We start from the raw sequence: 23,821 nt of genomic DNA, 5'->3' as shown, positions 1-23,821 counted from the left end.
GGCGGGCCCGGGCGGCCGCGGCGTCGCGTGCGGGTGGCGGAGGGCGCGTCTGCCAGGAGCCACGACCAGATGAGGCGGGCGGGTTACAAAACGTCACAGGGGTTCCTGGGGACAGGTAGCACGTATTGGTCGCGCTGATCCATTGTTCGCCTTCCTAGAAATCTTACCTCAGGCCACAATTGGATAGAAGAAAAAGCAATGCGTTCAGGAACTTTACTTCCCAAAGATTGGAAATAACCCAAGTGTTCAACAGGAGGAGAGGCGAGAGTATGTGCATTACAACTATCTCTGTTTACTAGACACTGGGAATGCACTTTTCATTCAGTATCTCATTTTGTCCTCGAAACAGACCTAGCAGGTACGTATTATAAGTTTTCCCATATTTGAAGAGAAGTAAGTAACTAGCCCGAGGTCACATACAAAAAAAAGGATTGTTATAATTGACAGAGTTAATCATTTTAGGGAGGGTAGATTTACTTGCCTGTATTTTAACTGCTGAAATTTGATTACTGTTTGGGAGACAGTGTAGCTCAGAGGAGGGTTCCAAATCCTAAGTCGGAAGAGGGACCACCAGATAGGTCATTTAAATGAGTGTAGGAGGCCAGGTGTAGTCAAAAGGGAGGGGTGAGGACTGCAGCGGAATGGGAGTTACATCCTTTGTTTAAAGGGGGCAGTGGCTACTACTCGTCTTTGGTATTGCAGGATTTATTTTTCAAGATTTTTATGTGAAAACTCCCAGCTTTTATATATTAGTAGCTCTATTTGTTTTCTATTGCTGCAATAACAAATCACCACAAACCTGGTGGCCTGAAACAACACAGATTTGTTATCTTACAGTTCTGGAGGTCAGAAGTCTGAAATGAGTCTACTAGGTGAAGATCAAGGTGTTGGCATGGCTGCATGTCTTCGGGAGGCTCTGTGGAAGAATCTGTTTACTTGCCTTTTCCAGCTTCTCGAAGTCATTAATGAATGGTGAGTTGAGGCTTCTTCACATCACTGATTTCTTCAGTAGTCAGGTCTCCCTCTGCTCTCTTCTATTCCTCTTCCACTTTTGAGGACCCTTGTGATCACACTGGGTCCATCCAGGACATCCGGGATAACCTCCCCAACTGCAAAGTCCTTTTGTTTTGTAAAGTAACAGATTTACATATTCCAGGGATCAGGATGTGGACATCTTTGAGAAGGGTACTATTCTGCTTCACAGTAACGAATTCTGAATTAAAAAGTACTGTGGGCCCCAAACCCCCGACATCTGTGTGAGAGATAGCATCCACGGGCTATTGTTTCTTCCAGCAGTGTCCAAGAGGGCAGGCTCTGGAGGCCAACTGCCTGGGGTTAATGTGGGCTCAGTCACTTACTAGCTAGTACTAAGCTTTGGTATTCACGCCAATAGAGTGAGACTAGTAATGCCACCTGCCTTATAGGATTATTATGAAAATAAGACAAAGCGTATAAAATACTTGGCACAGCGCCTGCCACATAGTAAGTGCTCAGTAAACATGAGCTCTTTTTCCATTTTTGGAGACCCTACCTAATGTGCATTAAATTCCTTTGGCCTAGAGATCCTTGGATCTGCATTTACTACTCCATCTGATCCCACGACTGCATCTGAATGGCGTATGTGTCTCTGGACCGTCAAGCACATACCAGGTAAGCATTCCCTGTATCTCATTTCCTGAAGCAGAAGCCTCTGTCTGGGAGGGCTGCAGGGTGCAGGTTCAAGTGATTCCACTCTAGGCTGGGTAATACTGGGTTGGCCAGAAAGTCCCTTTGGGTTTTTCTGTAAGATGTTACAGAAAAACCCAAAGGGACTTTCTGGCCAACCCAATATGAATAGTGGCTTTCTCGTTCAGGCTCTCATTGCACATCCTTGCAAAGCACCAGAAAGGGCTGTGAGCCTATGGGAAACCATCCCAGGAACCTGCAGGGCCTCTGTACAGACCTAATATGGGCATTCAGGCACTGAGTAGAAGTGCCTACCATATGTGTGCACATAGGAACAGATGCTCTAAACCATGACTGTGGTCTACAAAAAAAATTAGCATTATTAAGCCCCTACAGACTCAGTGCCTCACTCTGAGATAACTGAAGTGTCTAAGCCATTTGCTAATTAAATCTAAACAAATATATTTCACATAAAATACCTATTGGTATAGACAATACCAATACATTATATTGGTATAAAGCGTTGTTTAGCCCCTTCTGATTGTGTTTATATCTGTATATTAAGCCTCTTTTTGATTTTCATCAGAAGTAACTGATATACTAGTTTTTAAATATCTCATTTAAATTGGTGTTTTTCTCCTCTGCTTTGGCCACTGGCTAACACCATCCAAATTTTTCCTTTTATTCTAGCAGTTGAGGAGGCACTTGTATGTTCTTACGTGGTAATCTTACCTCTAGTTTTATTTTGTCCTCCTATTCTTTTTCTGTCCTTCATTTGCCCAGATTTCCTCACCTTTTAATTTTTTGTTAAAAATTAATTATTAATTTATTTTTGGCTGTGTTTGGTCTTCGTTGTGTTGCGCAGGCTTCTCATTGTGGTGGCTTCTCTTGTTGTGGAGCACAGGGTCTAGGCACGTGGCTTCAGTAGTTGCAGCACGTGGACTCAGTCGCTGTGGCTCGCGGGCTCTAGAGCGCAGGCTCAGTAGTTGTGACGCACGGGCTTAGTTGCTCTGCGGCATGTGGGATCTTCCTGGACCAGGGCTCGAACCCGTGTCCCCTGAATTGGCAGTTGGATTCTTAACCACTGCGCCACCAGGGAAGCCCCTCACCTTTTAATTTTATCATAATTGTAACATATGTTGTTATAACCCCAAATCCTTTGTGGATCAAGATAGGGAGTAGATTTTAAAGTGTTATTGTAAAAGGACATGCAATTTAGTGATGATCACTGTAGGATTTTCACCACAAGTGACCGATACACCCATTTTTAAATATCTTTATTCACAAACCTGTATATTATCTGTCAGTTCGAATGCCATATGTATGATAAAATAGACGAGAAGTACCATATTTACAATGAAATCATTATTTTATATAGCTGAATCAACTGATAGGCTACCTCCTGCAATAATAACTTAATGGGCCCAATTCTACCTTTTGAATGGACCAATTTTATGGTTCTCCTGGAAAGTTTTGGGTTGGGTATAGTTTCTTGTTGCTTCTTTCTGTGATCCAAGGCTTAAGAGAAAATCCCTGGAAACCAGCAACTGGAACCAGACCTCTCCAGGATTGAGGAGAGACAGGAGTGAGAGAAATGACATCCTGTCACATCTTAAAGTCCCACAACTGCTATGCTTTGCAGGAGGAGGAAAGAATCAGTCCCAAGAACTATACTGAACATTTCTAAATCATCAACATCAAGGATTAATCTCTAAAACAAGTTTGCAGATAGAAGCTATCCAGCTAGTCATTATAAAATGCATATGCAATACAGTCAAGCTGTACTTACAAAACCACATACATCTTATTTATCTCTAATTTTAAAATAATTCATTCCCTTATTGGGTATGCAAGTGAGCAATGGAGAAAGTGGTGCATCTGCAATACCTGAAATTAAAAAAAAAAAAAAAGAAGAAAAGAAAAGAAAATGAAAATAATCACAGGGACAACGATTTGAGTCAGTTTAAAAATGACCGAGATTAGAGGGTGGATCATGGACCCCCATTAAGTGAAGCAGAATATGCAAAACAGGGCATGATGGGATAGCAGACTAGAGCCATGAGAAAGCTCAGGGGCAATTAGTCAGCAAAGAGAGGGTCGAATGTAGTATGTTGTTAATTCTTCTGGCTGATGAAGTGTCCTGACTACTTACCGGCTGGTGCTAAGGATTTCAGTGCTTCCAGAAGATGGGGGCTAGAGAACTTAACTAGGCACCGGAGGGGTTCTTCTCTCTCAGCCAGGATGCCCCCATTTAGGTCACTTTTGAATTTCGTTTCAAGCTGTCAACAGATATATTTTTAAGTGACGATTAAATATATCAGTTGCAATGGCAAAATATAAAGAAATAGGATTATGTATTTCACTAATTCTTGTTATCAAGAAACACAGGGACTAATGGGGGTGGGAACCATTTAATTTGCTAATTGCAAACATTGAGGGCAACCAGTATATCCAACAATATCGCATGCAAAAAGCCAAGCGTGCACAGTGCCTGACACACAGGAGACCTTGCATGTCAGTTCTGCCCTCAGATGCCCTTTACCTGAGCATTAGGTTTGCATTCTTAATGGAAAATGAGCAGTTTTTTGTAATCTGTCATTTCGATGTAAAAATGTCTTGTGTTTTGAGTCACTACCGCAGTTTAACTTCTTATTATAGAAGATTTAGAAAACATACAAAAGTGAGGAGCACAGTGTAATGAGTCCCCATGTGCATATCACCCAGCTGAAACAATGACTTGTCTTGTTCCATCTATTACCCTACCTTCCGTGCCCTACTGCCCACCCCCACTGGATTATTTCCAAGCAAATCCAAGACACCATAGTATCCCACCTGCAAATATTTCAATGTATCTAAAAGAGTCCTAAAAAGGACTCTTTTTCAAAACTTCACCCCCATAACATTACCACACCTAAAAAAATTAATAACAGTTCCTTCATATCATCAAATATATAAGTACTGTTACTTCAGTAGGTACTTGGCTCTTAGATTCTAACTTCATTTTATTTTTTTTTTTAACTTAAAATGATCCTTAAAATTTAGAGACAGAATGCTGAAATATTTAGAGGGTGAGTAATGTCTGCAGTTAATTCAAATGGTTCAGAATAAAGAAAGAGAAAGAAAGCAGATGTGGCAAAATGTTAACCATTAGTAAATTTTGAAACAAAGGGGAAATGAATGCTCATTGTAATATTCTTGCATGTTTTCTGAAGGTTTGACATTTTTCAAAATAGAAAAGGTAGGGAAAAATTAGTAGCAGGTATGAAAAAATGTATGCCTTGACTTATAGAACAGACCCATTCTAAGATGTGTATAAAGAGAAGTTTTGTGGACTAAATCTTATGTATCCTAGATCAGTGGTTCTCTGTGCAGAATCGGCTAGAGGGCTTGTGAAGACAGCTGTCTGGGACCCACCTCCAGAGTCCGCAATCCAGTAGGACTAGAATGGGGCCAAGAACCTGCCTTTCTTACCCGTATTCCCAGCTGAGGCTGATTCTGCTGGTCCAGGGACCACACTTTGAGAATGACTTTCTTAAGAGTGTGAGCTGTTTAAAAGAAATGGGTTGAAACCTGCCATTCAGGGAGCATAACTTGAAAGGTGTCAGTCAACTTTTCCCACTAAAAACAAATCAAACCAAACAGGCACTGGGCCTGAGTGAGCAGATCAATGGTAGACTTAAAGTGTGGTCCGTAGCTGCAGAAGGTTCCTTCTAAGCAGAAAGAATTTTATTGGAAGGTCTGAGGGGAGGAGGGTGTTACGAGTATGAGCATGAGTATTAGATTAGCGTGATCATGATATAAGCCTTGAATTCTTCTAATGGTGGCCATGGGCTTGCCCCCCACCTGGCTTTCCTGGTGGGCAAGCTTCTGTAATGAGCCAGGTTTGCAGGCTGCTGGGTTTTCTCCACATGATGCCAACTGGGCTTTGTAATGACTTATTTATTCACTCTTTTATTTAATAAGTATTTATGAGCACTGACCATGTGCAAGCATTGTTCTAGGTGTGGGTGGGCTAGAAAGGTATAACCTACCTTTTTTTTTTTTTCTCAAAAATACAGATCACAGCTGGTTATACATAACTGAATTAATATGAAAGGTGAAATGAAAAGACAAATTCAAAATTTCCAAAGGTCTCCTTTGCAACAGAGGAACTTACTAAATATGATAAAGAAGTCTATTTTAACTCATAAACTTTTTATACAACATTAAAGTGACAAATGAATAAGAGACAGTTGCTTAGATCTGTTTTCCACTTAGTTTTAGTTCTTTTTAAAAAATCTTGATAAGTTGTAGTTAGTTTATAGCAGTGTCCTACCTTATATTGTGCAAATTCTAGCCTTGGTTGTGGATAGTCTCCAAAAATTTCTTGAGTCACTCTCTGGACCCTCTCTTTTTCTGTTTTGTTTTCATGAATGATCCTTGAATCCACTACAGATGGAAGATTTCAAGAGAAACAGCTGTTATATATTTAATATTATTATAATAATATATATTTCATCCATAAAGTATCATCCTTTCATTGCTAACCTTTCAACTTGCTTGCATAACTTAAAAATAATGTTTACTGTTTCTTCTCGATTGTAATAATTTCCTATTGTTGAAAGGCTGGAAAGTATAGGCTGGTAAGAGAAAATAAAAATCACCCATAATTCCACCACACAGAGATAAGTACTGTTAACATTTTAATCTATTTGTCTAACCCTTTTTTCAGTGAATAAAAAGATATGTATTTTTTAAACTGGGATTATAAAATACACACAATTTTGTATCCTGCTTTCTTTACTTAACATGACATCAATAGCAGTTCCTATGCCATTGGAAAGTCATAAATATGTTTAGTTCATAATGGCTGTACCATTTCATTTTATTGCCAAGTCACTGCCAAGAGAGAGGAACATTTTCATTTTTATAAATCTATATTGTACCCCATCACTTTTCTGAACTTTCTGATCTACATTAGTAGTTTCATACTATATTCTCCTGGGTTTTCTAGGAAAGGACTCATGTCACCTGTGAGTAGCAACAGGGTAACAATTCTGATTACAGGCACACCTCAGAGATAAGCAGGTGCAGTTCTATACCACTGCAATAAAGTGAGTCACATGAAGTTTTTGGTTTCCCAGTGCATATAAAAGTTATGTTTATATTGTACTGAGGTCTATTAAGTGTGCAACACTATTATGTCTAAAAGGACAATGTACATACCTTATTTAAAAAGTACTTTATTGCTAAAAAATGCTAACCATCATCTGAGCCCTCAGGGAGTTGTAATCTTTTTGCAGTAGTAACATCAAAGATCACTGATCACAGATCACCATAACAAATATAATAATAATGAAAAAGTTTGAAATATTGTGAGAATTATGGAAATGTGACACAGAGACGTGAAATGAGCAAATGCTGTTGGAAAAATGGCGCTGAGAGATTTGCTCAACGCAGGGTTGCCACAGACCTTCAATTTGTAAATAACGTAATACCTGTGAGATGCAATAAAGTACTCAGGAAGCATTAAGAGCCTGGGCTCCAGACTCAGATTCGGATTTCACTCCTGGCTTTGCCGATTCCTAGCTATGTGATTTTGCCTCACAAGTTACTAAACCTCTCTGAAACCCAGTTTCCTGATGAAAAGAGCTTGTTCATGGGACTGCTGTGAAGAAATAGGAAATGACTCATATAAACACCTTAGTATGGTGCCTGGCACAGAAGAAATGCTCAACAACTGTTAGTTAATTTTTGTTTTTGTTCTGATTATTATTAGATGCCAGTCTAGTAAATTCTAAAAGAGATTATGGTAGCTTATCTTCCCCACTTCAACAGAAATGTAATTTTCAATTTTCTGAAAACAGTAAATACTTTTGAATCACATCCTGGTACATAAATGTTTTCCTGGGTGACAGAAATCTGAAAAGGAATGTCCTTCCAAATTTCAGTTTTTATCTTAAAACACACATACTATTTATATCTAGCCCAAGGCTTCTTTCTTGTAGAGGTGTAGTAGAGTTGTGAGTTTCAAAGATCTAGGAAAAAGAAAAAAGAAAAAAGTGAATGTTTTCCTAATTTTATCACCTTGAAGTATAGATATTAATTGCTTTTAATGCATAAAAATATGGCAAATCTTATCTTTAGTTTTTCCCAACACAAAGATTTGAGGCCATTTGCAGACTGAGTTGAGCATTTCTCCTAGAGCGATGTTGGCAGAGAATGCCAGCAACATGGCTGCTTTATTTGAGGAGCTCTGTACCTTGTTAATGTAAAAAATGGATCTGGAAGAAGTATAGCTGGTGAATGCAAAAGCTAGAGGAATCAGAGGCAGCATTTACAATGTGATGTTTCAGCTTTATATATATGTCTTTATAACTGTAAAAAATTTGCTGAGATTCCTTATCGAAAAATAACTTTCCTATTGTAAGTCTGAACCTCTCAGACCCCTTCGCTTACTTTCCCCACTGAAGCCATTGTTTTTATAATTAAGTGTTTGACAATATGAATTTTCCTAGAAATGCAACTGTCATAGGAGAACCATTGATAGCAATTTGGTAGGAGGGTGGTAGGTAAGAGGGAGGGGCTGCTGTGGGAGAAAATCATTATCTAACTTCTTAATGTTAGATTTTTTCCTTAAAGAGTAGCTTGCAGAGAGCCATCACTTCTTTCTACTTAGAACAGATGAAAATACATAAGTATAACATACCTAAGGGCTCAAAGATATACACAGAGCCTTAACAATCCTATAGGAATGTGAACATCTGAGCACACAGATGCCATGCAGAGGAAAAAACAAACAAACAAACAAAAACCCCCTGAGCCAGATCCGTTCTTATCATTAAAGGGGAACAATGTGTTCAAATAATTTTGACAAATAAATTGTGGGACTTAATAAACCAATGCCTTCTCCTTTACTTCCAACTCCTGTATCACCTGCTTGACTGATGGGACAAAAAATTCTGCTTCTCTCTTGCAGAACAGAATAATATAATCAGCTTCAAAAGACAGTGTCGAGTTACTCTGAAGAGAAAATAAATTGTGATTGGAATAGATGATTTGGAAACGGGGACCTATAACATAGACCCTAATGACTAATGGGCAGTATAAAATACAACGCAACTATAAAAAGATGAGAGAGAGAAATTATATTGTTTCCTTTCATGTTAACTGAAAACTTTCTGCATTCCAGGGATATCTGACGTGATCTCCTATCGCTGGAGGTAGACTTTCCCACCTGCTCAGCTTCTAAATTATGTGTGAAAGAGAAAATGGAGACTTAACTTTAAATAGAGTCACTGATGGGCTCACCTGATTATACTGTTTAAAAACAATAGCCTTAAGAGAGTCCAGATACCGGCTTCTGAGGTCCATTTTCACAATCTGATGGTGTTTGCTAGCAATTGTCAGTGCCTTGAAGTGAAAATTAGCAAGACTATTAGCATTACTGTGTCTATCTCTGTATTTACAATACTTGTTCAGGAAAAAATCCAGAACAATTAAATCTCATGGCCTGTTACTCAGCTTGAAAAACAAAAACAGGGGCTAATGGCATTAAGATTCTCACAAATGTAAGGTCTTTTGTAATACCATTTTTAGAAAAGTGATCCTGTTTATTTTTTTTATTAAAAAGTTTTTTTTTTAAAATTCTTGGCCGCACCAAGCAGCATGTGGGATCTTAGTTCCCCAGCCAGGGATCGAATCCGTGCCCCCTGCAGTGGAAGCACGACTCTTAACCACTGGACTGCCAGGGAAGTCCCAAAGTGATCCTGTTTAAAGTTAGGAATTATAATAAATGAAATTCAGAGTTAAGAATAAACAGTGAATACTCAAATGTTACCATTTTTGATTACTAGTCATTAATACTACGATACTGCCATACAAAAATGCAAATATGTGTGTACGCTCTAGGACAAATTTTGAAGAAAAAAGTGCAAATTAAATGCAACTTATAAAAGCTTCCCATCGTCTGGGGAAACAAGTTGGAAGACTGAAACAGAATTAATAGAATAAGGTATTTACCTGGAACTAGAGCGTAGAAATAAGTTTGCCTTAAGATACACATTAGAAAAGAACATTAGCTTTTGGGGTGATGTTTAAACTAGGTGGGACAGGGTGGACTCACCTGGCTGTCAGTGGATGGAAAACCACCATTTATTATGGAGGAAGAGACTCCAAATGTAAAGGAGAGTTAAGTGTTAGAAAGAAATAGAAGTGAGCAGCAGTAGCAATCTTTCTGCCATTTCAGTAAACACCTAAGGAATTTAAATGACAAGTCCGCCTGCCTGGAGGACTTGGTGTTCTACTTGGCACTAGAGATGATGCAGCCAGGATGGCAGAGCTGCTTATCTACAATCAGCTCTGGAACCAACTGAAGCACCATTGTAGTTGTGAATGTTAAGACGGTGGAAGCAGCAGCAGTTGCCAGGCTAATTTAGGGATGGCTTATTTGGGGGAAGATGCTAGGAAGCCTATGACACCAAAGGCAGAACCATAAACAGAAGCAGGCTCTGACCAGAGGACCATCTGCTGTTAAAGCACGCTTCTTGTGTACGCAATGTGGGGAAAATGGTTACAAATGAAAATAATGTTCATTAATAGGTAAATGATGAGGTCATGAAAAAGTAGTGAGGTACATTCATATGTAACCTCATTGAAATGTTCTGTTAAGTTAGAAAAAGCAAATTACAGACCCTATATACCAGTGTGGTTTTTGTAATAAAACATCTTCTGAAAGGAAATAGCAGAACTGTTAAAAGCAGTTATTTTGGGTGAATGGGATTGCGCAGAAGGGTATGGAGTCTTAAAAGATTGTTCAGAGGGCTTCCCTGGTGGCGCAGTGGTTGAGGGTCTGCCTGCCGATGCAGGGGACATGGGTTTGTGCCCCAGTCCGGGAGGGTCCCACATGCCGCGGAGCGGCTGGGCCCATGAGCCATGGCCGCTGAGCCATGGCCGCTGAGCCTGCGCTTCTGGAGCCTGTGCTCCGTGACGGAAGAGGCCCCAATAGTGAGAGGCCCGTGTACCGCAAAAAAAAAAAGACTGTTCAGAGACTTCTATGTTGGTTGGATTTTTACCTTGATTGTGTACTACTTCTCAATTACAAGACAGTAATGAAGAGTTCTAAACCAATGCTTATGCTGTCCTCCCACTTGTAGAATAATAACGTTTTCTGCTTCTTATTTTAGGAGATAAAGAATTACAGGTGGTATTTTCTGTTTTGGCTGCACCGTGCAGCATACTGGATCTTAGTTCCCTGACCACGGACTGAACCTGTGCCCCATGCAGTGGAAGCGCGGAGACTTAACCACTGGACCGCCAGGGAAGTCCCCCTACAGGTCGCATTTTATATCAAATGATATTGAGCAGTTTAAACCTACACGGACCTGAGATAAGGATAATACAGCATTATAACTTATAGTAATTGGTTCCATACCTGACCCAGAAGGGGTAGATTGCTTTTCAGTTGGGAGGAAGAAGTGAAGGCATATGGTGTTTGGGAATAATACACCACGTAAGCAGGTTTGTACTGGTTTGGCTTTCTATACTGTGTTCCCCAGGCAATTCGAATCCATACTGCATTCTCCTCAGCATCTCTGAAGCTGACTGTCACCTTATTTAAAAAAAAAAAAAAAGATGTAAGTTTCCTAATTAAAATCTCATGGGGCACCAACAACAGGTGCTTTTTAGGGGTGAAGGATGTTATTATAATCTTGCACACCGGCTGAGGTCTGGCAGTCTTTTCTCCTACGTTTTTTTTTTTTTTGGCCGTGCTGTGAGGCATGCAGGATCTTAGTTCCCCAGCCAGGGATTGAAGCCATGCCCCCTGCAGTGGAAGCATGGAGTTTTAACCACTGGACCACCAGGGAAGTCCCTCTCCTACTCTTCATTACAGTGTTTTGGGAAATCTTTGGGAAAATATTTTGTGGTCGTTTTGTAAAGATACATTCGTGCCTTGCAAAGTCTTTTGGAAGGAAAAAAATTTTAAATCCTACAAGCAGGATATGACATCAGAAATTTTCAGTAATTTCTTGGGCTTTGTCCTGAAAAACTATAAGAGTTTATGAAGCAAAGCAGCCTCACAAATGAGATATTTTATAAGGAAGCATTTTTAGCATTGAACACAGACCTAGCATGCACTGTAAAGTTTAATAGTAAGACTTCTATGTAGCAATGGGCTTAAAAAAATACTAATCCTAATGCTTTTACGCATTTAGCTCAGGTGCTAAAAATTACCCCAAAGCAAAGTTACATAGCGAGAATATAAGAAATTCTACGTGGTTTCCATTTCATGGATAAAATATAGACCTTTCTAAACTTTTAAATATGATTGCCAGTTTCTATGGAATTAATAGCTCACTCCTAGATTATTAGCCCCCCTTGCAGCTCAGACCCTGGAGATACTTGAGACAGGCACACTTGGCTTGCCCACATCCCTGTTTTTTTTTTTTTTTTTTCCTAGCTGTGCTGCGCAGCTTGCGGGATCTTAGTTCCCTGACCAGGGATTGAACCCGGGCTCTCGGCAGTGAGAGCGTGGAATTCTAACCACTGGACCGCCAGGGAATCCCCTGCCCACATCTCTTTATTTCCTCCCTCTTGTATCTTATTCCTGGTGATCACATGGCTGCTGACATTAGCAAAGAAGGCAGTTACAGTTGGCCCTAAGGATTCTGGATGATTGGTTCCAGGACCCCTCTCAGGATACCAAAATCCGAGGATGCTCAAGTCTCATATAAAATGGTGTAGTAATTGCAAATAACCTGTGAGATTCTCCCACATACTTTAAATCATTTCCATGTTACTTATAATACCTAATAGAAAGTAAATGCTATGTAAATAATCATAAGTACAACATGAATGCTATGTAAACAGTTGCTGACCCAAAGCAAATTCAAGTTTTGCTTTTTGGAACTTTCTAGAATTTTTTTTCCCGAATATTTTCAATTTGTGGTTGGTTGAATCCATGGATGTTGAACCCATGTATAGGGAGGGCCGACTGTATTTTGACTCTGCCCACTCTTTATCTGGTTGCTTCCCCAAATTTCCTCAGTGTATCAGACAAGGAACCCACGACGAGGGGCATGGAGGGTACAGAGCAGTCTGACCTTCCCCTAGATGAACAGCACAGCTCTCGGCCCCAGCAGGCATGCAGTGGACCTCTGCCAGCTTGAATGGAAGAGGACAGGATCTTATTCTGAATAGCCTCTTTGCATCACATTACAAAAGAAAATAAGTGTGTAAAGTCAACATTGAGTGTAGTGTACGGAGGGCACATTTTCGCTAGGAGAAAATTGGTAGCATTCAACGGAGTCAGGTAGTCTCTAGTCTAGAATGAGGATAACTTAAGTGAGGGCTCATGAAGGGACTTAAAGAGGTCTGTGACCTCCTGAATTGGATGCACCGTTGGATGGACATGTCTAAAGGTATGCTTTTCTAGAGATATGCTGTGCCACTTATCAAAATGTTCATAAGGGTCTATAGTCCAAAAAAAGGTTAAAAATCAATAGGCTAAGAGGAAAGGGCGTCCACAGAGTCAGTGTAATCCTGGCCCGGCTGGCCGATGCTCCATCTCACATTCTTAAAGTAAAGAAGATACTCAGATACCCGTAGAGGCAGGGCCCAAATATAGATATTTATTATTTTCCCAAGAAACTACCTCAATGGATATCCTCCTGCAATACCTGGGATAAAGCGTTTCACAGAGGAGAGCTCAGATTAATATTGCTCAAGCTTAAACGAGTGCAGCCAAGGGACTTCCCTGGCGGTCCAGTGGTTAAAACTCCGTGCTTCCAATGCGGGGGGTGCAGGTTTGATCCCTGGTCAGGGAACTAAGATCCCACATGCCATGTGGAACAGGCAAAAAATTAAAAAAAAAAAAAATTTAAGATGACATAAACGAGTGTGGCCAAGGGTCCTAAGTGGTTTGGCGAAACTGGGACTGTTCTCTTGGCCAGGGTATCCTCCACTAGCCATCAACTGTCAGTAACTGGCCAAGGCCCACAAGCTACTGAACATACGTATGTTTGGCGTGAGAATCAAAGGAAGCTTACAATACAAAGAATCACCACATATTTAACACATTAACATACTTAACACAGACCATCATTATTATACTACATGATACAGGCACAGAAAGGGACAAAAAAGGTGCTCCCTTACGATTGAAGCAGTTTTTAGTTTGTCTCTTCTTTGTAAGTTTTTCCAAGAACTTTGTATTTTGCAGAGTTTTACCTGGTATGATGTGCAGTCAATCTCTCTCTCTCTCTCTCTCTCACACACACACACACACACACACACTCACACACTCACTCACTCACTCACTCACTCTCCACCCATCACTCCCCAGTTAGGCTCCCTGTGTCCTTTCATATCAGCTTCTCTCCCCCATTGGTTCAGGGCAGGAGTTCTTTACCTGAAGTCCATGGTTAGAATTCAGGGCATCTGTGGACTTGGTGGGGGAAAAATTTCATCTTTATTTGTACTGATTTCTAACTGAAATTTAGCATCTCCTTCAACTGGAAAGTAGGCATCAAAACAGTGGAATTTTAAGACCCGTTACTTTGTTGTCCATAGAAATCCCAAATACTCTTATCATATTATAATTGTTGCACATGCCTCAAAGATATCATTTATACCTATTAGTACTTTGAAACTAGTTGCTTTTAGACCCATCATGAGATTATTTATTGTGTTAATAAAGAAGCACATGCATTACTTATCACAATTTGCCATTTTAATACCTTAACTGTATTTTTAATACCTTTTGTTTCCCCTGTGAGTCTATGGATTTTATTTTATAGCATTTAAATACACTCTTCTGAGAAGTGGTCCATAAGCTTCACTAATAGCCAAAGGGTCCTTGGCACAGAAAGGTTAAGGTGCCTGTCCTAGAGCAGCAGGTGAGTCACTCTTCACTCCTGGGCACCAGGAGGTGCTATTTGTCATGACGTCACCATCATCAGCCTTTGGGAAAGTGGAGTTATCCAGCCACTAGTTAAGTTATGTGGAGGAAGGTGAAGATAAGCCGGGAGTCCTCAGTCAGTTGAGGAAAGGGCTGAGGACACGTGGGCCAGCTTGGAGTAGAGGGACGGGGAGACAGAGAAGACACACGGCCTTTACCTGGTCATCCTCATCTAAAACCTGCAGTATACAAAGCACGTCACTCTCTAGCTGGCCTTTCAAGCAGGACAGATATGATCAGTAAAAAAGCTCCTTTGTCCCCCCAGCCTCCCCCGCTAGTGTGCCTGAAATTCATTCAGGAGGCAAAAGCTTTTGGTAGTGATAAGAAAAGAGAAATCTAACAACTGAAATACATGGGCATCATAGTGGGAATAAATGTGAGTGTTTCAGACTCTTTTCTCCATGCCTGGTGAGGGCAGTGGCCTGGGGTTAAAAGAACAAAAGTGCCTGATGCCTAAAACAGGGACAGGAAAGACCATCAAGTGAGAAGGTGTTGGGAGAGAAGATGGGATAAACTCTGAACTGGACCAGAGAGAGAGAGAGAGAGAGAGAGAGAGAGAAGGAGAGAGAGACGAGTGTTTCTCAAGATGAGTTAGCCAGTCATGTTCAGCTTCATAAGAAGGCTGCTTCCAGAAGGGTCCAAACCACATATCCACAACACTTGTGGAGGGCTGGCCAGGGGTCATGTGGTAATGAGGCTCTTTGTTTTAAAAAAAAAAGCAGGTGCATGTGCCACAGCCACAGTCCAGACAGGACTCTCCTGTAATGTCTGCAAAGTTCATAATTTCATGGTAAGAAGAGTTTTCAAATAATATAATCCAAAATAAGAACTTAGGAGCAAGGTAAAAAAAAGTGCTTGCTTATTCACAAAATTAAAAAAAAAAGGAGACATACCTTCTCTTGGTTCACAATTTTCTTTGAATTAATTTATAAATTAAATGCAGGGAATTCCCTGGTGGTCCAGTGGTTAGGACTCTGCGCTCTCACTGCTGAGGTCCTGGGTTCAGTCGCTGGTCAGGCAGCTAAGATTCTATAAGCCGTGTGGCGCAGTCAAAAAATAAATAAATGCACCCCTACTCAAACGGCTGAAGATTTTGTTTTCTGTAAACCTGAGAAAATGTTTCTAAGGTTCATCTGGAGAAACAGTTAGGACATTTTTGACAAAGAAGAGTAATTGGGGGTAGGGGCCGGGTTGACTTGTCTTAAGGGTTATTGAAATGTTTTAAAAAATACAGCGATTAAAGGAATGGGGAGTTTGCTCCAGGCAAGTGGCCCTCCTGATACCAAATCCAGAAGCAGGCAGAGCAGCCTCCATGGTAACTGGCAGGACCGCTCTGAGTGGTCTCCCTGCAGGGGCAGAGCCGGCCCTGGAGGAACAGACCAGAGTAGGTGCTGCCTGCAGGCAGCTGCTCTCACTCAGGCTAAGGCCCTGCTCCTGCTGGAGGAAAGTGAAGGGGGCGGTGAGGAGGGGCCAGTGGGATTGCTTCCATGTGTGGGACACATCTGGAGCAAGAAGAAATATTTCCCTCCAAGAGTCTTGTGGCTGAAAGCACAGAGCTTGAGGATGAGCCTGGGGAAAGGATGTACTTTTACTGAGACCTGAGCACATTTGTAAGCAGTATAGTAGGAATCAGAAGAGGCAAGAGATTAAGGATGCAAGAGAACAGAGGAAAATAAAGCAGGTCTGTTGGATGAGGACATAGGAGATGGATTCACAGCACACACAGAGGGTCATTATAAGAAAGGAGATGAGGGAATATGTTCGGTGACAGGTGGGTAAGTAGAAAGCAGGAACAGTTAGAGACAGGATGAGGTAAGGGGATGGAGAGACAGGTCAAGGAGTTTATCAGAGAAGAGGGAACACCGCTATGCCAGAGAGGACAGGCAGTGCACAGTGAATGGGACAGTTTTGGCATGTCTTTATATGCAAGGAGGACTAAGGCAGAGTAAGGTGGAAAGGGAATGAAGGAGGGGAGGCTGTTAAAAAGTGATCACCTCAGGACCTACTGCATATCACAGGGAACTTGGCTCAACATTCTGTAATAACCTAAATGGGAAAAGAATTTGAAAAAAATGGATACTTGTATGGGTATAACTGAATCACTTTCCTGTATGCCTGTAACACATCACTGTTAATCAACTGTACTCCAATATAAAATAAAAATTAAAAAAAAAAAGCAATCACCTCAACCTAGGATAAGATGTTGAGGTGGTACCTGTGGAAACAGACTGGCAGCTGAGGACTCTTCTGTGCTCTCGAGCTACCCTAACATTGTGACCACGAGCCACCTAGGGCCATTTAACTAAAATTCATCACAGTTAAACACGACGAACATTTTAGTTTCTCAGTCACACCAGCCACACTTGGCTACTAGCTGGGTCCTGGACGGTGCTGATCTACAACAGTTCCATCGTTGTACAGTCCTACCGGGCAGTGCTGCTCTTGAGAAAGAAGCAGTGCCCCTGAATTGAGAGGTAAGGGGAGAGGAAAGTTTTTACACTGAGTAGAGTTTGTCTTTGATACGGAATAGAACAGTATGGAATATTACTAACTGAAATTCTTACAAATTGAAAAAAAGAATGTAGTAGCGAATTTTAAGTGCACAGATGCCATGAAATTGAATTTTATGGAAATTCAGATAAATTTTAATCTTACATTTTTTAATGCTCTCTTAAGAATTTTCTTGAATGAACTTTTGAATTGTTCCATATCAAAAAGGTCAGTGTCTTCACCTGTCAAAATGAAAAGAAAAATCAAGAAGAATCAAGGGAGCTACAGTGTCTTCAATACATTTACAAAGATCCTGAAGATAAGCATTTGGTGTAACCTCAAAGAGCAGTAATGATCAAATCACACAAACGCTGCTGGTACCCCTGACAGAGCGTCACCAGATATATTTCTCATTTTTTTATACATGAGTAATAATCACCGCATTTGGAAAGAAAAGAGACTTACGAGGAACAAACTGCTACTTATTTTTAAATTGCCAAAACATCAAATACAAGTGTTCAGTTAAAAATGGAAAACATTACCTGGTCCTTTACTCATCTGAAAAACATCCCAAACTTTCTGATGCCGATGAAATTGAGTATCTGAGACAGGGAGGAAGAGCTTATTACTATCATATCAGGAGAACTTTCGAGTAACTATCATATCAGAGAACTTTCAACTTATAAATACATATTTTTAATAATGTGAAAGTGGAGCAAATTAACAGTAATTTACAAATTAAGTTATACAGATCTTTATTCAAAATATAAATTTTAAATGGATCAAATTTACTCCAGACAAATAAAACAAGTCATAAAGAATTACTCAACATAGTAGAGATTTAGCATTTATTCTTAGACCATTTATTCTGTCCACACAGGTCTACTCCATAGACTGCTGCATCTGCGCAGCAAGCCAGGGATGATGTGCTCCTGGAACTGGTGTTTCTATCGGCTTTCCTTAGTCTGGAGCACTCTTCTCCTAGCTCGCTGCACATCTCATTCTGGTCTCTACTAAAATGCCACAGTGCAGAATGGCCTACCCTGAACACCCTACCCAAATCGACCCCCCATCCCGCCCTGCTTTAGTTTCCTTCATAGTACTTACCACTACCTGACATTACAGCATACATTTAGATGTTCATTTTTACACTTCTTGTACCTGTGGGATGTTGGACTGAGTCTTGTTCACTGCTGTAGTCCCAGCATCTAGCCACTGGCTGGCATTAAACATATATATTTGATGAATGAATGAATGAATGAATGAATGTATGATATAGAAGACACCCTCCAGGAGTTACAAACTTAAGAGTACCTTGGAGTAAAAATGGGCCTAGGAAGTTACTGAGTTCAGTCCCAACACATTGTCATCCTGGCTTTACTCTATCCCTGTGCTGACCTCGGTCTGCATCCCTGTGTCTTTGGACCTAGGCCCAAGGTGCTCTGCACCCCATAAGAGGAGCTGTTGGCCCCAATACTCAAGGGCACCAACCTGCTGGGCCTTTGTCTTATTACTTTTCTTGTCCTGTGTCTTTTTTTTTTTTTCTTTTTTTGGTGCCTTGGCATCCTTGTCTCCCCATCCCACCCCATTTATGGCGATGGCCTGACAATTCTTGATTATCCAGTTCTGTCCAAAACAGGTGTAATCAGGTATAATGTGATGCCTGCCCTGAAAGATAGCATCCAAAGGGTTTTGTTTCTTTCCGGTATTTTCTTCCTTGGTTCTCTGTTTCAGAGTTCAGATGGCCTGCTAAATGATCTTTGAATAAGGTTGTTGTCGTAATAATGGAGATTAAAAACTTTTTGTCGTTAATGATTCTTTTAAACACCGTGTAGAAGTTCATGATAAATGGCAAGGACTTAAATACAAATGCAGATATTTCCTCAAATAGAACACATGCTAGACTAATCCATGATATTTGTGACAAGCTTGGTCCACCTCTAGTGTCTCCTATCTTAGCCGGGGGCCCAATTTCCTTCTAGTTGCACATGCAGACACCAGAGCCATGTGTGCCTCTCCCACTTAGTGCCCCCATGACCACTCTATGTGCAAGTACGGTCACTGTTAATCCTTACGTTCCTTACAGGCTGCACTGTAATTAGAACACATTCGCAGACATCTACTTTCAAATTCTGTTAATAATAATACAAAGCCTAACAAACACTAACTATGTGCTTATTGTATGCCAGTTACTGTGCTAAGGGCTTTTCAAGTCTTATCTTATTTAACCCTCATAACAATCCTGTGAAGTAGAAGCTGTTATTATGTCCATTTTACTTAGGAAAAGTCTGAGGCTTAAAAAAAGGTCGTGTGACTTGGCAAAGGACACAAGACTGGTAAGTGACAGAGGTGAAATATGAAACCAGGTCAACTTGACTAGAATCTGAGCCGTTACATACAAAACTGCCTCTCTGATGAAACTGGACTGGTTAAGCGTAAATACAAATCACCAAAACTTACAAATGATGTCTAAAAGGGCTGCATCATTGAGACTTGCACGATTTTCCTGAAAGAGAATATACCATTTTTAGTAATCGTGGTGATAGGTGTGGTTCTACCCCATCTACAGCACATTTTAGGATGCTTAGAGCAGATGAGGGCCCTCTCAGTACTCTACTGACAACCTGTCTCCCATCTCTGCTCTTCTGTTAAGTAACACATACACCTTCTGATTCGTGTCTCATTACAGGTTCTCACAACTGTTCTCCCCCGATCTAATCCTCATTTATCACTTTTAACTTTTTTTTTTTTAATCTATGGTATCCGTCTAGATTTCCTCTATCCCAGGTTTTCTCAACCAGGCACTAGTGACATTTTGAGTCAGATAAAGCTGTGTTGTAGAAGCTGTCCTAGGATGTAAAGGAGCATTCCTGGCCTCTACCCACTGGAAGCCAGCAGCACCCCAATCCCACAGTTTTGACACCCACAAACGTCTCCAGACATTGTGTCCTCTGGGAGACAAAATCATCCCAGCTGAGAACCACTGCTCTATACACACATATTTATATGTTTACATATTATATAGTTTCTTTCAGTGTTATACAGAAAGATCTAATTTATTCTTTTTAATGGTTAAGGAATATTTTATGTGGACATATCATTATTTATCTAATCTCCTAAGTATAGTTGTTTCCAATTTTTTGTGTGTAAACAATGCTAGTTAACATCTTTATATATAGATATTTACATATCTATAACTAGGTATATAAATGTTTATCAATTATGATATTACATATACCTCCTTTTTTTAATTATGTTTTCCATATATGTAAATTTCGAAGTGGAATTGCTGGGTCATAAAGTATATTTATTTAAAAATGAATGAGGAGGAGCTTTCCTGGTGGCGCAGTGGTTAAGAATCCACCTGCCAATGCAGGCGACACGGGTTCGAGCCCTGGTCCGGGAGGATCCCACATGCCATGGAGCAACTAAGCCCGTCCGCCACAACCACTGAACCCGTGTTCTAGAGCCCGTGCTCCACAACAAGAGAAGCCACCGCACTGAGAAGCCTGTGCACCGCAATGAAGAGTAGCCCTCGCTTGCCGCAACTAGAGAAAGCCCGCGCAGCAACGAAGACCCAACGCAGCCAAAAGTAAATTAAAAAAAAAATTAGTTTCTTTTCCGCTATCGTGGTACGTAGCCCTCCTAACTTCACAGCCTAGCAGCTACCTTACATCTCTTTTGGACTAAGGAAAGGAAAGAAAAAAACCAAAGGGTAGCATCATGTTCAAGGTTAATCATTTTGAACACTGTTACCTCACAAAGCTGAACCAAGTCCTGAACAAGAGATTCCTTTCTCTGCCGGAAGTTTACAGTCTGCAGTTGATTTTCAGACAAAAAATTCCAGGTTTTTAGTATTGTCATCATTTCAGTCAATGGGATTTTCAAGATGGTCCTCCTGAAAAACTCGGAAACAGTTTCATCCATCTGTTTGGCACTTTCGTAAAGACAAAACCAAAAACAGCACGATAAAGTATTAACCAAACACAAAAGTGTAACTTAGTGAATTTTCAGCATGATATTTTAGCCAGAATTTTGATTTGTAGGTCAAGCACCCAAATGTTTACCATTTTTCAGGCGCTCTGCGAACAGTGTTCCAACAGGAGGATTAAACTATTTTCTCCTTAAGCGTACATTTAAATATGTTTTAGAGTTTTTAAAAATTAGTGCTCTCCCTCCTTTCCTGGCTAGAGTGTTTTGATCTTTTGATGGCAATGACATGTGAATCATTCACTCATTTACTGATTCATGTATCAAATTATTGAGCATCTGTGTGTGCCAGGCACTTTTCTAGGCACTGGGGATAGATACAGCTTTAACCAAAAAGACAAAAATCCCTGCCAATATGGAGCGTCCTTTCTAGTTGGGAGAGACAGGCAACAGGAAAATCACAAAAAATGTTAAAAGTGATAAGTGCTGAGGAGAAAACGGAGCGGTGTTAGGAAGCAGTGAAAGTGGAGCAGGCTGGCAATGGGTGGTGGGGATGGAGAGCAGGCCTCAGAGAGAAGGTGACATTTGAGCCAATCCTTGGGGGAGGGAGAGTGAGCCATGGGGCTAGCTGGTGGAGGAGCTTTCCAGGCAGATGTAACAGCAAGTGCAAAAGCCTCGGGGTCTTCAAGGGACAGGGAGAAGGAGGCCTCCAGAGAGGTCAGAGTGGTGAGTGAAAAGGCACAGAGGAGGAGGTGAGGTCAGAGATCATGAAGGGCTGCCTTTATGACTAGAGGCAGAAGTCAGTCTGTCAATCTCACCTGCTTCCACCACGACTATGGGATTTCCAAGGGCAAATAGAGGAGATTCCCCTAAAAGAATCCTGGCTGCGACGTATTTCTACCATTTAAGTGTTGAACACGGCATATAATTTATTACCATCACCCACTTCTGAAAATATATGGGTAGTTGAATATATTGCGTTGCCCAAAAAGTTCGTGCGGGTTTTTCTGTAACATCTTATGGCAAAACCCACACGAACTTTTTGGCCAACCCAATACTTTGAAAAGATACTAAAAACAATAGTTAAAAATAAAGAGGAATGATTAGTTGTTTAGAGAGAAAAATAACTGAATTAAGAATGTGGGAGCAGCATGAGGATCATGAAAATTGAGCCTGACTCATTTCCTTGTCCAGATGCAGGACCCACCTGCCTTAATGTCAGGACTGAAATCCTCACCATGGTCCACAAGGCCCTGCGTTGTCTGGTTCCTGCCTCCCTGTCATCCACCACTCTCTCCTTGGCTTTCTGAGCTCCAGCTACACTGCCCTTCTAGTTTCTCTATTACAAGAGGATCCCTTCAGCTAAGGGCCATTGCATCTGCGGTGACCCCTGCTTAGAAGGTTCTTCTGCACATATTCACATGGCTCTTGTAATTCAGGTCTCAGCCATGCTTCTTCACAGAGAGACTTACCCTGACCACCCAATCTAGTTATTTCCCCACCTTGTCTTTACAGAACTATCTGAAATTATCTTGCTTATTGCTTTATTGCATTAAATATTTGATTAAGCTTCACTAGGGCAGGAACTATGTTTGTCTTATTCATAGCTGCATTCCTAGAATCTAGAACAGTGTCAGCCCAAGAACTGTCTAGTGGAAATACTTGTGGAATGAAGTCTTAGAGGCTGTCCTGAAGCAGCCGTGCCTGAGGAGGTAAACAACCTGGGAAGGATTAGGGTCCAACAGTCGGTGACAATATCAAGCCAGCGTCTCCCATCAAAAACACTGGAGATGGTGGTTGTTAAAATGCAGATTCCTGGGCTCCAACGATTTAAACTGGGGGTGGGGTGGGGGACCGAGAAGGGCTTGAGATTTTTGCATTTTAAGACTAAGAGTCTTAATTCCCGCTAAACTTTGGGAATGCCATTCTAAAGAATTCTGGTAGAGTCCACACAATCTCATCAATAAAGTTGGAAAACCCTTGAATAAACTCTTCTGATTCCCTGTGATTAGCTAACTTCTTTTTACATCTGAGCGCTTAGCACAGTGCTTGGCTTGGTGCTCGAGATATAACAGCTGAATGAACGCATGACAAAAAAGGTCCCTTTTAAGTAACTTTCCTGGAAATCTGCACAGCCTAAGAGCTGCCACAAGGAGCAGCAGGAGTAATGCGAGAGGCTGCAAAGACTAAAAAGGACGGACGCCAAGGTTAACCAAAAACAAGAACACTCAACTCGGGAAAGCAGCAACCCAGGCAGGGCTGGGATAGTTTAGCCGGTGACAGCTCGGCGCGGCTCCAGCGTGACGCAGGCCTTACGTAAGGCTCCGCCCCACCACGGGCGGATGTTACGTCACGGCCCAGCGTCATCGCCCTCCTCACCTCAGCCTCAACTGTAGTCCCCAGCCTCCGGCCCGAGAGCAAGGGCCAATCCCACACCTTGGGACTTGCGGCAGTCGCGAAGAAGTCGCCTCAGAGGCGTGGGACGTGGCTTCTTCAAGGCTTCCTCCACGCTCGGGGGCCCGATGCCATTCCGCCAGGGGTCCTCTTACCGTACCACATCGCCGGCCGGCTCTCTCCTCATCAGATGTTCCCGCCTGCTGCACCTTCAAAGCCACCAATTGCAGTTCCCGCCGCCCTGGAGCCCCTCCCGGCGGAGCCAAAACTTTGGACTGTACCCTCGGCACAGGGGACCGTGTGGGGAGAGCGACGGAAGTGAAACTCTCCGAGTCCCCGCCTCACTCTTCTTAGCAGAGAATATTGTTTGAATGCTTTAATCCCAGCCACGAAATCTGGCTCGTC

General features: G+C 41.4%; 1 protein-coding gene and 1 long non-coding RNA gene across 13 annotated transcripts; one reads left to right on the top strand and one right to left on the bottom strand.

Annotated features, from left to right (window-relative positions):
* The first annotated feature begins 11 nt into the window (after positions 1-11).
* LOC137215558 (uncharacterized) lies at positions 12-18,012 on the top strand. 4 transcript variants are annotated; one of them, XR_010939318.1, is made up of 4 exons: positions 12-358; positions 838-972; positions 1,561-1,650; positions 17,973-18,012. It is a non-coding gene; the product is annotated as an uncharacterized lncRNA (long non-coding RNA). The 4 variants fall into 4 exon arrangements; XR_010939316.1 differs by lacking the exon at positions 17,973-18,012 and adding an exon at positions 10,830-11,083; XR_010939317.1 differs by lacking the exon at positions 17,973-18,012 and adding an exon at positions 6,100-6,426.
* On the bottom strand, positions 2,926-23,708 carry CENPN (centromere protein N). Of its 9 annotated transcripts, none has more exons than XM_067720921.1 (11): positions 23,572-23,708; positions 20,849-20,990; positions 19,553-19,598; positions 17,635-17,694; positions 17,258-17,334; positions 11,078-11,254; positions 8,956-9,057; positions 7,619-7,682; positions 5,981-6,093; positions 3,818-3,944; positions 2,926-3,552 (listed from the first exon to the last, which is right to left on the bottom strand). In XM_067720921.1, exons 1-11 carry the CDS (start codon positions 23,601-23,603, stop codon positions 3,470-3,472), a joined length of 1,023 nt encoding a protein of 340 aa, XP_067577022.1. In that variant the 5' UTR covers positions 23,604-23,708; the 3' UTR covers positions 2,926-3,469. The 9 variants fall into 9 exon arrangements, with proteins under 9 accessions (XP_067577022.1, XP_067577025.1, XP_067577021.1 ...); XM_067720924.1 differs by having other exon boundaries at positions 23,577-23,698; XM_067720920.1 differs by having other exon boundaries at positions 20,849-21,029; positions 23,577-23,696.
* Positions 23,709-23,821: the final 113 nt, after the last annotated feature.

This window comes from Pseudorca crassidens, chromosome 20 (assembly GCF_039906515.1).
Source record: "Pseudorca crassidens isolate mPseCra1 chromosome 20, mPseCra1.hap1, whole genome shotgun sequence".
Classification (NCBI taxonomy): Eukaryota; Metazoa; Chordata; class Mammalia; order Artiodactyla; family Delphinidae; genus Pseudorca; species Pseudorca crassidens.
This window is presented reverse-complemented; position numbering and strand designations above follow the sequence as displayed.

What these genes read in the sequence shown, in the direction of transcription:
- CENPN (XM_067720919.1), bottom strand. Translation starts at nt 23,603, where the DNA reads ATGAGGAGAGAGCCGGCCGGCGATGTGGTACG. An exon ending in TAGAATTTGCACAATATAAG is followed by an intron (nt 3,945 to 5,980) that starts GTAGGACACTGC and finishes ATCTGTTGACAG; the next exon opens with CTTGAAACGAAATTCAAAAG. An exon ending in GAAATCCTTAGCACCAGCCG is followed by an intron (nt 3,553 to 3,817) that starts GTAAGTAGTCAG and finishes TTTTAATTTCAG; the next exon opens with GTATTGCAGATGCACCACTT.